This window comes from Orcinus orca, chromosome 19 (genome assembly GCF_937001465.1).
Source record: "Orcinus orca chromosome 19, mOrcOrc1.1, whole genome shotgun sequence".
NCBI lineage: Eukaryota > Metazoa > Chordata > Mammalia > Artiodactyla > Delphinidae > Orcinus > Orcinus orca.
Genome location: NC_064577.1, coordinates 41,407,145 through 41,421,125, shown reverse-complemented (window position 1 = coordinate 41,421,125; position 13,981 = coordinate 41,407,145). Strand labels below are relative to the sequence as shown.

Genomic DNA, 13,981 nt, shown 5'->3' with positions numbered 1-13,981 from the left:
GCCCAGAACTGAGGAGCCGCCGGGGAGTTGGGTAGCACATGGAAGCCTTCTTGGAAAGGTTTGACTCAGGTTTGAAAGAAGGAAGATCCCTGCATGAGTGGAGTGGGAGGCAGCATTCCCAGACAGGGGCGTGGCTGTGAGAACACCAGCGCCAGCAACCTCAGCACCCGGGAATCACAAGAGCTGTGTCAGGAGCCTTGAGCAACAGGCCCTCGGAGAGAGTACGGGAGACCCCGCAAGAACGGCAAGGCTTTCCAGCCTGAAGGGTAGAAAGAAAGGAGCAGTTTCCACCAGTCAGAGGTGGGGGACCAGGTTCAAGGCCGTGCAGCTCACCCCTTCCCCCAGGCTGAGACACGGAGGAGTCACACTTGGGGTTCCAGCCTGGGATCCCCCACTGACCGGCTGTGTGATTTTGGACAAGTCACTGCAGCCCTCTGAGCCTGTTTCCTATCAAATGGGCAAAATAATAGTTCCTCCCTCGCAGGATTATTGAGAGGAGTAGATAATTCATGGCTAGTAGCCAGCATGGGCTTGGCACAGAAGAAATTTTTAGCTAAAAACTTACTTTAAATGAAGACCTAGAGGTCAAGGGCGGGCAGGGGGTGAGCACAAATGGAAAACAGGTATCAAAATTCAGGCAAAGACCAAAGAGGAGTCCAGGAGAGCGCTGGGGCATCAGAGTGACAGGAGGAGGGAGGCCTCCAGAGAGCTGCTGAGGCCAGCAGGCCACGGTGATGATGAGTATGCGAGGGCCTGGCCAGGGCGGAGTCTCTGGGAACTGGTAGATGCGGAAGCCCTGCCAGGGAAGAGTCAGCAGGACGGCTTGGGTGTGAGGGGAAAAGGCAGGGACCCACATTCTGAGGTTGGAGGTCCAGCACCGTCCCCCCGCACCACTACCCCCCGGGAGTGAGGGAGGCAGGGAAGCAGCAGCTCAGGGATTCCAGTGAGGCCCCGAGACCAGGGAAGTCGCACCAGTCACTCGGCGTTACCTGGTTCTCCAAGCAGCCCTGGCAACATCTGTCCTCAGACACATACACATGCCCATTTCTGTGTCACTCACTTCCGAAAGAGGGGACTACGCAGCTTACGAGAAAAGACACATGTACAGCACAGCAAAAGAAACCATAAACAAAACAAGAAGACACAGGCTGGGAGAAAACATTTGCAAATGATGCAGCTGACAAGGAGTTAATTCCCCAAATATACAGATAGTTCATACAGCTCAATATCAAAAACCAAACAACCCCATCAAAAAATGGGCATCATCAAAAAGGCTACAAATAATTAATGCTAGAGAGGGTGTGGAAGGGAACCCTCCTACAATGTTGGTGGGAATGAAAATTGGTGCAGCCACTATGGAAAACAGTATGGAGGTTCCTTAAAAAACTAAAAATAGAACTACCATACGACCCAGCAATCCCACTCCTGGGCATATATCTGGAAAAAATGAAAGCTCTATTTTGAAAGGATACATGCACCCCAATGTTCATAGCAGCAGTATTTACAATAGCCAAGACATAGCAACCATCAGCAGATGAATGGATAAAGAAGATGTGGTATACATACAATGGAATATTACTCAGCCATAAAAAGAATGAAGTAATGCCACTTGCAGCAACATAGATGGACCTAGAGATTATCATACTAAGTAAGTCAGGCAGAGAAAGACAAATATTATATGATATCATTTATATGTGGGAATCTAAAATATGATACAAATGAACTTATGTACAAAACAGAAACAGACTCACAGACATAGAAAACAAACTTATGGTTACCAAAGGGAAAAGAGGAGGGGAAGGGATAAATTAGGAGTATGAGATTAACAGATATACACTACTATATATAAAATAGATAAGCAACAAGGATTTACTGTACAGCACAGGGAACTATATTCAATATATTGTAATATCCTATAATGGAAAAGAAGCTGAAAAAGAATATATGTATATATATATATATATATATATATACATGTATAACTGAATTTACTTTGCTGTATACCTAAATATTGTAAATCAACTCTAGTTCAATTTTAAAAAAGAAAAAAATTTATAACATAAAACTTACCTCATGTATAATAAAACTAAAAGTATCCATTAAAGTAAAATAAATCAAGAATTAGATAATAGAGTATATTGATGAACATGTTTTGGTTGCAAAAGACAGAAACCCAAATTGAATTAGTTTCAAAAAGAGGCAATTCATTGATTCATCATTCTCTCTCTCTCTCTCTCTGTAATGTGCACGCACACACACACACACACACACACACACACACACACAAAAGGCTGGAACCATGGCTGAAGGCAGTCCTAAACTCATCCTTCAGCCTCTTGGCTAGAGAGGATCAACTCGAATTTGAAAAAAACCCAGGGAAGGCCACCTGCATGGCCTGATGTGGCCAGTAGCCAGAATCCTATATGACCAACCCAGCAGGCATACTTGCCCCACAGCCCCAAGGCCCAACCAAGGAGTAAAGGTCTAGTATCAGAAAAAGTGGGGGGCACAGATTTGGCCCCAACCTCTATGATCTAAGCAGCCACCCCAATTTGTGTCTACTGCAAAAGGGAGGTGGGGGCTTCCCTGGTAACGCAGTGGTTGAGAGTCCGCCTGCCGATGCGGGAGACGCGGGTTCATGCCCCGGTCCAGGAAGATCCCACATGCCGCGGAGCGGCTGGGCCCGTGAGCCATGGCCGCTGAGCCTGCGCGTCCGGAGCCTGTGCTCCGCAACGGGAGAGGCCACGACAGTGAGAGGCCCGCGTACCGCAAAAAAAAAAAAAAAAAAAAAGGGAGGAGGCTGGTAGACCTGACCTCTAGCTCTGGGTTTCCCGGCAGCCAAGACAAAAAAGGAAACATGATGAAATATAAAACTCTTACTAACTAAAAAGGAGGCACATCTGACTGTCAAGAGATAAATATCTTCTAAGGTCTGAGGTCTGAGAAGAATCTGTCTTCATAGACTCTGAAGGACACTTAGAGCTTTCATTTCCTGAGCCCTGGGCTAGGCACTACCACCGATATTATCACTTAATCCTAAGCCTCTTGGGGAAGGTTACAGTATCCATGTTATAGACTTAGAGAGGTAAAGGCAAGGAAGCTCCCTGGGCCTCAGTCCCCAAATGCTGAGCCCCTTCTAGCTGCCACTGAATGTGCAGCTGTCCCAAAGCTGCCAGGATGCTCCATAAAGCCAACCCCTGGCAGCATCACAGCCTCCTGTTACCACCAAGTTCTGGTCACTTCTCCTAGGCACTTACTGGCCAGATTTGTCAGCAGCAGAGACTTTTGCCTGAGGACCTTCTCTGGCCACAAGAGCCCATTCTGCCAATGTACAGGACAGGCCAGAGTGCTGGGGGCGGTTAATGCCACTCCCCCTGCCTGAGACTGATGGAATGGGAGGATAAATACCCCAGCTCCCTCGTCCTTTGGAAAGAACACTGAGGTGGGAGTTCCCTGGTGGGATTAAGCTCCAGTTATCCACAGTGTTCACTTGCTTGATAACACAGCCCTTATTAGCTTCCTTTCCCTCCCTGTCTCACTTCCCACTTCCTAATGGTGTTTCATGAGACATCACCCAAAACACTTCTTGCACTTGAAATTTTTGTCTAAGGATCTGCTTCTAAAACCCAAACTGAGGCACCTGAGCTTTTGGGTTTTAACTATATATGCCAGTGGTATGCTGGTAAATGTTCACCCACCGGATATCCAGGGAGAGGGGAAATATATACATTACACACAAATAATATATAATATATAATTTACTAATATATAATTATATAATTTTATAATATATTGTACATATATTACATAGACTAATATATAATTTTACAATATATTGTATATGTATTATATAATAATACAGAATATGTTACAAATTATAATAAATATGTAATTTTATAATGCATAACTATATATTACACATAATATATTATATAGTTATATATCATATATTCTAATGTATCATTATTTATTATTATATTAATTGCATATTATATTAATATATTCATTATATTATATAATTTTATATTATAAATATGTAATAGTCATGACTAATATATAATATAAATTTATAATTAGTATATGTATAAATGATATAATTATATTTACAATTATATTGATAAATTTTATAAATATAAATATATAATCTATAAATTTTATTAATATAGGGGATGTCTAGCAGCAATTTACAAATAATAAGGCGTACTCTTTAATTGTAGGTCCATAGAGTCAAATGATTCCCATAGGATGCTTTCATTCACTGATTTTGCCAAACTCTTGCAATCTCTGGTTGCCGCTGATAATAAAGTGTTGTTCTGACATGAATGCTGGTTAAAGTTTGTGTTTACGTCAAGGGATAAGATAAAACTCAAACAACAAAGGCCTAGGCCCTAACTTCAGTCACTTACCAATGATGTGAGTAACTCTCTGCTAAGTCAAATAGCAGATTCCAAATACTGAAAGGATATTTTTTTGTAATTTTTGCTATTCAGAGGGCAATGGCTACAGACATGACACACTTTTCAGATTAATCTGCATTTTTTTAACATTTTTCTTCTTGAAATGTTAAAGCCTAGACTTTCTTAAGTCTGGACAATCACTAAAACACAACAAATCAAGCCCCAATTTGTAGCATGGGCCATTTCCATGGTGTTAATGCCCCACTGCCCTACCTAGAGGAAGAGGAGGGGGAGGGGAGGCAGCGGCCAAGACCGGGCTGCCCAGGGGTGCTTGGCCTGGGGGCGGGGGGTGGGGCTGGTTGCGGAACCACGCTGCACACACCAGCGGCACCTCTAGGAGAAAGACAAAGAGTGCCCTTCCCCGCGTAGTAGCTGTAAATCAGCACCTCCTTTAAGGCCAGGGCTGCTCCTGATTGATCACCATAGCCCCCACCCTGAGCCCAGCACACCTAGCCCAGAACAGCCTCTAAGTGGACATGGGCTGAGTCACTGGACTCCTGCGGGAACTTGCCTTCTCTGGAAACCTGAACAAGTCAAACGAGACCAGTGGTCTGCTCATCTGGAAGATCTACCCTGAAGTGGGATGGGTGGGGGGGACACCGTTCTAACACCTCACCTACCAGTCACGTGCCCTTCAGCAAGTGGCTCAGCCTCCTTGAGCCTCTATTTCCCCACCTGTAAAATGGGACGAGTGTGGTACGGGGAGATAGCAAGGAGTCCTGGCAGAGAGCGGGCAGGGAGGAGGCGTTCACTTCATCTCAGCCTTAAGACGCAGGACACAGAGCCTGCCCCCAGCCTTGCTGCAAGAATCAAAGGAGGCAACAACAGGTCGGGCTGCTTTGAAAACTGTCCGAGAGAGAGGGAAGAAGCAAGCAAACATTTATTGGGGGCCTACTGTGTGCTTTGTCCACATTTTATCTCCTTTCATTCTTTCATGAACCCCTTCAGGTAGATGCCAACACCCTAAATTTACAGAAGAGGAAACTGAGACTTGGAGAGATGAAGAGATCGGCTCAAGGTCACGCTCCAAGTTCAACCCATGTGGTCCTCGTATGGAAGGAGGACCTTCTTCCTCTCCTTAGTGGTCCTCTTCTTCCACTATACCGCACTACCTTCTGCAAGGGACTACGATCTTACTTTAAGCTTGTTTTATTTTTTTCTTTTTGGTTGTCACTTTTGATTTGTATAGCCATATTATTATCTAAATACAAAGTGAATTTAAAAATCTATTATATGGTGTCACATGCCACAACATGGATGAACCTGGAGGACATCACACTAAGCAAAATAAGCCAGTATCTATTATTTTTCAAGTTCTTTTCCCATTTAGGTTATTAGAATATTTAGAATATTGAGCAGAGTTCCCTGCGCTATACAGTAGGTTCTTGCTGGTTATCTATATTAAATATAGCAGTGTGTGTATGTCAATCCCAAACTCCCAATTTATCCCTCCCACACCTTTCCCCTTTGGTAACCATAAGTTTGTTTCCTAAGTCTGTGAGTCTGTTTCTGTTTTGTAAATAAATTCATTTGTATCATTTTTTTTTAGATTCCACATACAAGCAGAATATCATATGATATTTGTCTTTCTCTGTCTGACTTACTCTACCTAGTATGATAATCTCCAGGTCTATCCGTGTTGCTACAAATTGCTTCCATGTCTTGGCTATTGTAAATAGTGTGCAATGAACATTGGGGTACGTGTATCCTTTCAAACCATGGTTTTCTCTGGATATATGTCCAGGAGTGGGATTGCTGGATTATATGGTAGCTCTATTTTTAGTTTTTTAAAGAACCTCCATACTGTTCTCCATAGTGGTTGCACCAATTTACTTTCCCACCGAAAGTGTAGGAGGGTTCCCTTTTCTCCACACCCTCTCCAACATTTATTGTTTGTAGACTTTTTGATGATGGCCATCAGAAACACTACAAACAATAAATGTCGGCTATCATCAGCCAGGTGAGGGAAGGGAGTCCCAGGTTATATGATCAGCTCATGCACAATTCTCTGATTGGTTGATGGTGAGGTAACAGAGTGGTATTACTCTGTTAAAATTATTCAGTCCTTAAGCTCCAGTAGGTCTGGGGGCTACATGCTCATGGTCATCAAGTAGTTAATTTATTCCATTTAGTGGGGGTTTTAGCTTCTGTAAAACAACTCAGGAAATGTGCATCAGATACTATCATCTAGGTACTTCAGACAGGAGCTAAAGCAGAGGATATGGGGGAAGGGTCTGTCCCAGGAAGGCCCCATAGGGTCCTGCTTGGTTATGGCACTATCCCCTTTACTATACACTACCAACGGTTGTCACTTGGTTTTCCATTTTCAGCCACTATAAATAATGCAGCAATAAATATCTTGTACATATGTCCTTTTATACTGGTCTTTTCTTTCTTTCTTTTTTTTTTTTTTTTTGCGGTACGCGGGTCTCTCATTGTTGTGGCCTCTCCCGTTGCGGAGCACAGGCTCCGGACGCGCAGGCTCAGCGGCCATGGCTCACGGGCCCAGCCACGCCACGGTATGTGGGATCTTCCCAGACCGGGGCACGAACCCGTGTCCCCTGCATCGGCAGGCGGACTCTCAACCACTGTGCCACCAGGGAAGCCCTGGTCTTTTATTTCTATTAACTTATTCATTTAATAATGAAGCCCCTTAAATATTTGAAAGTCACCTTTGCCATGTACTCACATATAAGGAGGCCAGAAAAGAGCCTAGGAGAATAAAAATCTTGGGGACAGAACAATGGATGAATGTTTTGTTTTTTTATATTTCCATTTATGTTGTCACACTATTCATGTGGCAGATAAAAACTGTGTTACTGGATGCAAGTTCATGTGCCCTATGCACAGCGGGGCCAAACAAACCAAGACATCGGATTTTGGAGCAGAGAAGTATTTTTGCAGGGTCATGCAAGGAGAACGGGTGGCTCGTGCCCAAAAAAATCCCCGAACTCTCTGAAGGGTTTCAGCAAAGCATTTTTAAAGAAAAACTCAGGAAGTATGCATGAGATACTATTATCTGGGTACTTCAGAGAGGAGCTACATTACCACAGAGGATATGGAGGAGGGGTCTGTCCCGGGAAGACTCCACAGGGTCCTGCTTGGTTACAATTGGAAGGAACAAAACATATCTGTTTTAGGTGTAATAATCTTATAATTGTAGGAAAGAAAGAAACATTTGGACCCCATCAGTGGGTTAACAGGGAACCGAGTCAGAAATGGACTCTCCTTCCAAATAGCCTTTTATGCTTTAACACCCCTTGATCTGCTCAAAGCCCTTCTGGCGTCCTGGACAGATGGGGAAGCAGGGACACAGAGCTATGTCTGCCCATGGCAGTGACCACACAGCACATCAGAGGAAGGGGCAGCACATCCGAGGGAGGCCAGATAAAGAGCTGCACTTGCTCAGTGCCTCAGCTCTCACAGCCCCGACTCCACCCCTCCATAGCTCAAAAAGATACTTTCTTTCTCTTCTGCGGCAGCCTTGGAGCAATGTGATGAAAGGCACATGGAATCTAGAGAAGCCTGTCCCCAAGAATCTTCCTTCTGAGAACGTTCCATGGAGACCAGAGAGAGCAGAGTCTTCTACACCAAACCCATGGCTCTAATCCACAAATCTTGAGTGTCCCTTACATGCCAGGTGCTGTCTAAGTTTGTTGGGGACAGGCAAAACCAAAAGCTTCATGTGTGTTATGTTTCAGGAAGCCATCAGAAGATTTTAAACTCCAAGCTACAGCAATGGGAAGGCAAACAGAAGAAATCACTTATCTCAGATATCAGGAGTGACACACTGCTTTTAATAGCTCTCAGAAACAATGGGCCCAAAGAACGCAAAACCTTTAGGAGCTTACCACTAAGTCACTGACTTCAGCAGATACACTTTATGGGCTATCATCAATTCTCACTTCAGCCATTGTTTAGCACTTTATGCAATTATCTAAAACAATATTTTACCAACTTTGACATATAACTCGAGCATGAAGAATCTGAGGGTGTGTTCAAAATAGACACGTTACAAGGAACATTCAAGTGCACTCAACCTCCTCATCTCAGGTGCCAGGATCTTAGGAAGCAGGAAAGACCAGCCAAGAGCAGAATGCAGTCTGATCTGACATAGAGAACAGACCTGTGGTTGCCAAGGGGGAGGGGACATGGGGGAGGGATGGATTGGGAGTTTGGGATTAGCGGAAGCAAACTAGTATATATAGGATGGATAAACAATAAGGACTATATAGCACAGGGAACTATGTTCAATATCCTGTGATAAACCATAATGGAAAAGCATATGAAAAAGAATATATATATGCATAACTGAATTTCTTTGCTGTACAGCAGAAATTAACACAACATTGTAAATCAACTATACTTCAATAAAATTTTAAAAAATTAAAAATGCAGTCTGATTTGGACTTAAATCTTAGCTTGAGAAATCCAAGCATTTCCAGATGGAAAACCTGCTTCCTTTACTGAAGGCGAAATTTACATTTCTGCTTCGATAATGTCTTTCTGTAAAGGGGGCTCATGATGAATATAACAAAACAGAAATAGACTCAGAGATATAGGGCACAAACTTGTGGTTACCAGAGTGGAGAGGGAAGGGAGGAGGGGCAAGATAGGGATAGAGGATTAATAGGTATGAACTACTATGTATAAAATAAATAGGCTACAAGGACATATTGTACAGCACAAGGAATATAGCCAATATTTTATAATAACTTTATTTTTATTTATTTATTTAATTTTTTTTTTTGCGGTACGCGGGCCTCTCACTGTTGTGGCCTCTCCCGTTGCGGAGCACAGGCCCCAGACACGCAGGTTCAGCGGCCATGGCTCATGGGCCCAGCCGCTCCGCGGCATGTGGGATCTTTCCAGACCAGGGCACGAACCCGTGTCCCCTGCATCGGCAGGCGGACTCTCAACCACTGCGCCACCAGGGAAGCCCTATAATAACTTTAAATGGAGTATAAGCTATAAAAATATTTAGCCACCATGTTGTACACCTGAAACTAATATAATGTTGAAAATCCACTATACCTCAATAAAATAATAATATTAATAAAAAATAAAAGGGGCTCAGGTTTTGTTTACACTGGACACAGCAATGAACAGGAGACACATGGTTCCTGCTCTTAGGCCATTTTTCTAACTAGCTGAGAGACCCAAAGAAATTTTTTTTTCCTTGATTAGTTGAAATCTCAGTTTCCCCATCTGTCAAATGGAGGACTTTCTCATGGAGCTTCCCGAAGGTCCACCGTTGGCTGGTATTCATTCTGAAGACACAAGCACAAACAGTTTTGTTAAAATCGCTCCCCACACCCAGGTAAAGTGTGTTCTGCACACTCTGTTCTGACATCTCATTACTCACCAACTCATGAGCATGTGCCCACGAGTTTTTAACAACCCAGGCCAGGACTATATGTCTGTGTCAGAGTTCTTCCATAACATCAGCTTTAAAAGTGATGAATCAATTCACAAAAGATATTTTTTAAAGATAATACTCAAAGTTGCTGAGCATGTTTTGAAATAGGCACTCCCATTCCCTGATGGAAAAATATGTAAATTGATACAACTTCTCTTTAAATCAATTTGGCAGTACAAATTAAGACCGTTAAAATATTCATTATCTTCTCACCTAGTAATTATACTTCTGGGAATCTAGCCTAAAGAAATACTGCAAAAAATATATGAAAATAAAGTGTTATGCAGAAAGATGTTCCATTGTTGCATTACTTTATATGGTAACCAAAAAAAGTGGAAACAGCATTAAATTGTATTTGGTGTGATTGTAGTTATGTTTGTATATGTATATATATATGAAAGAAACTCACCAAAATGTTATCAGTGAAGAACATGAGTTCCTACATTGAAAGATTCTGCTAAGTGCCTAATCCAACAGATGAAGACACAGCCACAACAAGGCAGAATATGTGATATTTCAGCCACTGGAGAGAAAGAGAAGAACCTAAATCCTGCTGGGGGAAGAGTGGGAATGGGATAGTATGAAGGATCTAGAATCAAAATAGAATTAGACTTCTCAAGTGTAATACCGGAAGCCAGGAAACAGTGAAGAAACAATACCTTCAAAATGCTGAGGAAAAATTATTTCCAACCTAGAATTCCATACCCAGCCAAACTATCAGTCAAGAGACTAACAATATTTTCAGAAATGAAAGTTCAAAAACTTTAACCTCTATAAAACTTTTCATAAGAGTATGTGTTTCACTCAAATAAAGGGAGGGAGAGGGAGGAAAAAGAAGACATGGGATCCAGAAAACAAGGGGTGCAATAGAGAAAGAAGAGATGCCCAAGACAATGGTGAAGGGAGATGTCCGGGTAATAGCAGGCCCAGAGAGCACCCAGAACAGACTGGAGCAGGAGGACAGAGGGCTCCAGGAAGGACATCTTCAAGAACATGAAATTGATGGAATAGGCAGTGTTTAACACATTAAGAGGAGATGTATACTTCTGGCAATGAATTAGTGATAGGTACAAAGAAAACTTATACAAACTGAAAAACAGATATTTATTCTGAGGAAATTTAATATAGTGTAAAACATGATTTGGTTGTGAATGATATTTAAATAGTCATAAAAATGTAAACATTAAACGTTTACTAATGAAAAGTTATTGAGAGGGTAGGAAAAAGTGGATAGGGAAAATGCACAGAGAGCTAAATTCTCTTCCTATACAGCAGCGATTAAAAACTAAACCTGAAAAATGGCTATACTACCCAAAGCAATCTACAGATTTAATGTGACCCCTATCAAATTACCAAAGAGAAAAATAACCAAAGTTATTTTTCACATAACTGGAGGAAATAATCCTAAAATTTATATGGAGGCATAAGGGACCCAGAATTTCCAAAGCAATCCTGAGGAAAAAGAACAAAACTGGAGGCATAACCCTCCCAGACTTCAGACAATACTACAAAGCTACAGTAATCAAAACAGCATGGTACTGACACAAAAACAGACACATGGATCAATGGAACAGAATAGAGTCCAGAAATAAATCTGCACACCTACAGTCAATTAATCTTCAGCAAAGGAGGGAAGAATATACAATTGGAAAAAGACAGTCTCTTCAGCAACTGGTGTTAGGAAAGTTGGGCAGCTGCATTTTAAATCAATGATGTTAGAACACTCCCTCACACCATACACAAAAATAAACTCAAAAAGACTTAAAGACAGGACTTCCCTGGTTGTCCAGTGGTTAAGAATCCACCTTCCAATGCAGGGGACGTGGGCTCAATCCCTGGTCAAGAAACTAAGATCCCACATGCCGCAGGGCAACTAAGCCTGTGCATTGCAACTACTGAGTCCACAGGCCACAACTAGAGAGCCCACATGCTGCAAGTACAGAGTCCACATGCTCTAGAGCCTGCGTGCCACAACTACAGAGCCCATGCACGCTGGAGCCCCCACACCACAACTAGAGAGAAGCCCGAGAAGCCCGTGTGCCACAATGAAGAGCCCGCACATCAAGTGAAAGATCCCGCATGCCGCAACTAACACAGGATGTGGCCAAAAATAAATAAATAAACAAATAATTTTTTAAAAAAGATTTAAATATAAGACGTGACACCATAAAACCCCTAGAAGAGAACATAGGCAAAACATTCTCTGACATAAATCGTAGCAATGTTTTCTTAGGTCACTCTCCCAAGGCAATAGAAATAAAAGCAAAAGTAAACAAATGGGACCTAATCAAACTTATAAGCTTTTGCACATCAAAGGAAACTATAAACAGAACGAAAAGACAACCTATGGAATGGGAGAAAATATTTGCAAATGATGCGACATACAAGGGTTTAATTTCCAAAATATACATACAGCTCATACAACTCAATAATAAAAAAAAAAAAATCAAAAAATGGACAGAAAACCTACACAGACGTTTCTCCAAAGAAGACATACAGATGGCCAATAGGCACATGAAAAGATGCTCAACATCACTAATTACTAGAGAAATGCAAATCAAAACTGCAGTGAAGTATCACCTCACACAGTCAGAATGGCCATCATCAAAAAGTCTACAAATAATAAATGCTGGAGAGGTGTGGAAAAAAGGGAATCCTGCTACAACGTTGGTGGGAATGTAAATTGGTGCAGCCACTATGGACAACAGTATGGAGGTTCCTTAACAAACTAAAAACAGAGTTACCACATGATCCAACAATCCCACTCCTGGGCATATAGCTAGAAATGATGAAAACTCTAATTCGAAAAGATACATGCACTTCAATGTTCATAGCAGCACTACTTATAATAGTCAAGACATGGAAACAACCCAAGTGTCCATCAACAGATGAATGGATAAAGAACATGTGATATATATATGATGGAATACTACTCAGCCATTAAAAAAGAATGAAATAATGTCATTTGCAGCAAGACGAATGGACCTCAAGATTATGATACTAAGTGAAGTAGTCAGACAGAGAAAGACAAATATCATATGATACCACTTATATGTGGAATCTAAAATATGATACAAATGAACTTATTTACAAAACAGAAACAGGCTCACAGACATAGAAAACAAACTTATGGTTACCAAAGGGGAAAGGTGGGGAGGAATAAATTAGTAGTCTGGGATTAGCAGATACAAACTACTATATATAAACTACATAAAAAACCAGGTCCTACTGTATAGCACAGGGAACTATATTAAATATACTGTAATAAACCATAATGGAAAAGAATATGAAAAAGAGTATATAGATATAGATATAGATATATCTGAATCACTTTGCTGTACACCAGAAACTAACACAACACTGTAAATCAACTATACTTCAATTAAAAAAAAAAACTAAAACTGAAAAAATATCTAGAAATTATAGCATAGCCTGTTATTTAGAAATAAGGAGATCGATTGTTTCAAGATGGCAGAGTAGAAGGATGTGCTCTCACTCCCTCTCGCAAGAGCACCAGAATCACAAATAACTGCTGAACAATCATCGACAGGAAGACACTGGAACTCACCAAAAAAGATACCCCACATCCAAAGACAAAGGAGAAGCCACAGTGAGACGGTAGGAGGGGCGCAATCACAATAAAATCAAATCCCATAACTGCTGGGTACGTGACTCACAAACTGGAGAACACTTATACCACAGAAGTCCACCCACTGGAGTGAAGGTTCTGAGCCCCACATCAGGCTTCCCAACGTGGGGGTCAGGCAACAGGAGGAGGAATTCCTAGAGAATCACACTTTAAAGTCTAGTGGGATTTGATTGCAGGACATTGACAGGACTGGGGAAAACAGAGACTCCACTCCTGGAGGAACACACAAAGTAGTGTGCACATCGGGACCCAGCAGAAGGAGCAGTGACCCCATAGGATGCTGAACCAGATCTACCTGCTAGTATTGGAGGGTCTCCTGCAGAGGTGAGGGCTGGCTGTGTCTCACCATGAGGACAAGGACACAGGCAGCAGAAGTTCTGGGAAGTACTCCTTGGCATGAGCCCTCCCAGAGCCCACCATTAGCCCCGCCATTAGCCCCACCAAAGAGCCCCGGTA

The 13,981-nt window shown here is 42.0% G+C and overlaps 1 protein-coding gene and 1 long non-coding RNA gene across 7 annotated transcripts in view; one reads left to right on the top strand and one right to left on the bottom strand.

The window, feature by feature from the left end:
- The window catches only part of LOC101273992 (keratin, type I cytoskeletal 14), a 111,609-nt gene that overhangs the window by 76,120 nt on the left and 21,508 nt on the right, over positions 1 to 13,981 (bottom strand). Inside the window, exon 8 of one of the 6 annotated variants that reach the window (XM_049702481.1) lies at positions 9,671 to 9,727. The exons of 4 other annotated variants lie outside the window; for them this stretch is intronic. In XM_049702481.1, the coding sequence (XP_049558438.1) occupies positions 9,686 to 9,727 (42 nt within the window). In that variant the 3' untranslated portion in view covers positions 9,671 to 9,685. Of the gene's footprint in view, positions 1 to 9,670; positions 9,728 to 13,981 lie in introns of those variants that run through there. One more of the 6 variants, XM_049702482.1, reaches the window with a different exon arrangement.
- Positions 4,001 to 6,818, top strand: LOC125962176 (uncharacterized). Its single transcript, XR_007473676.1, has 2 exons — positions 4,001 to 4,417; positions 4,462 to 6,818. It is a non-coding gene; the product is annotated as an uncharacterized LOC125962176 (long non-coding RNA).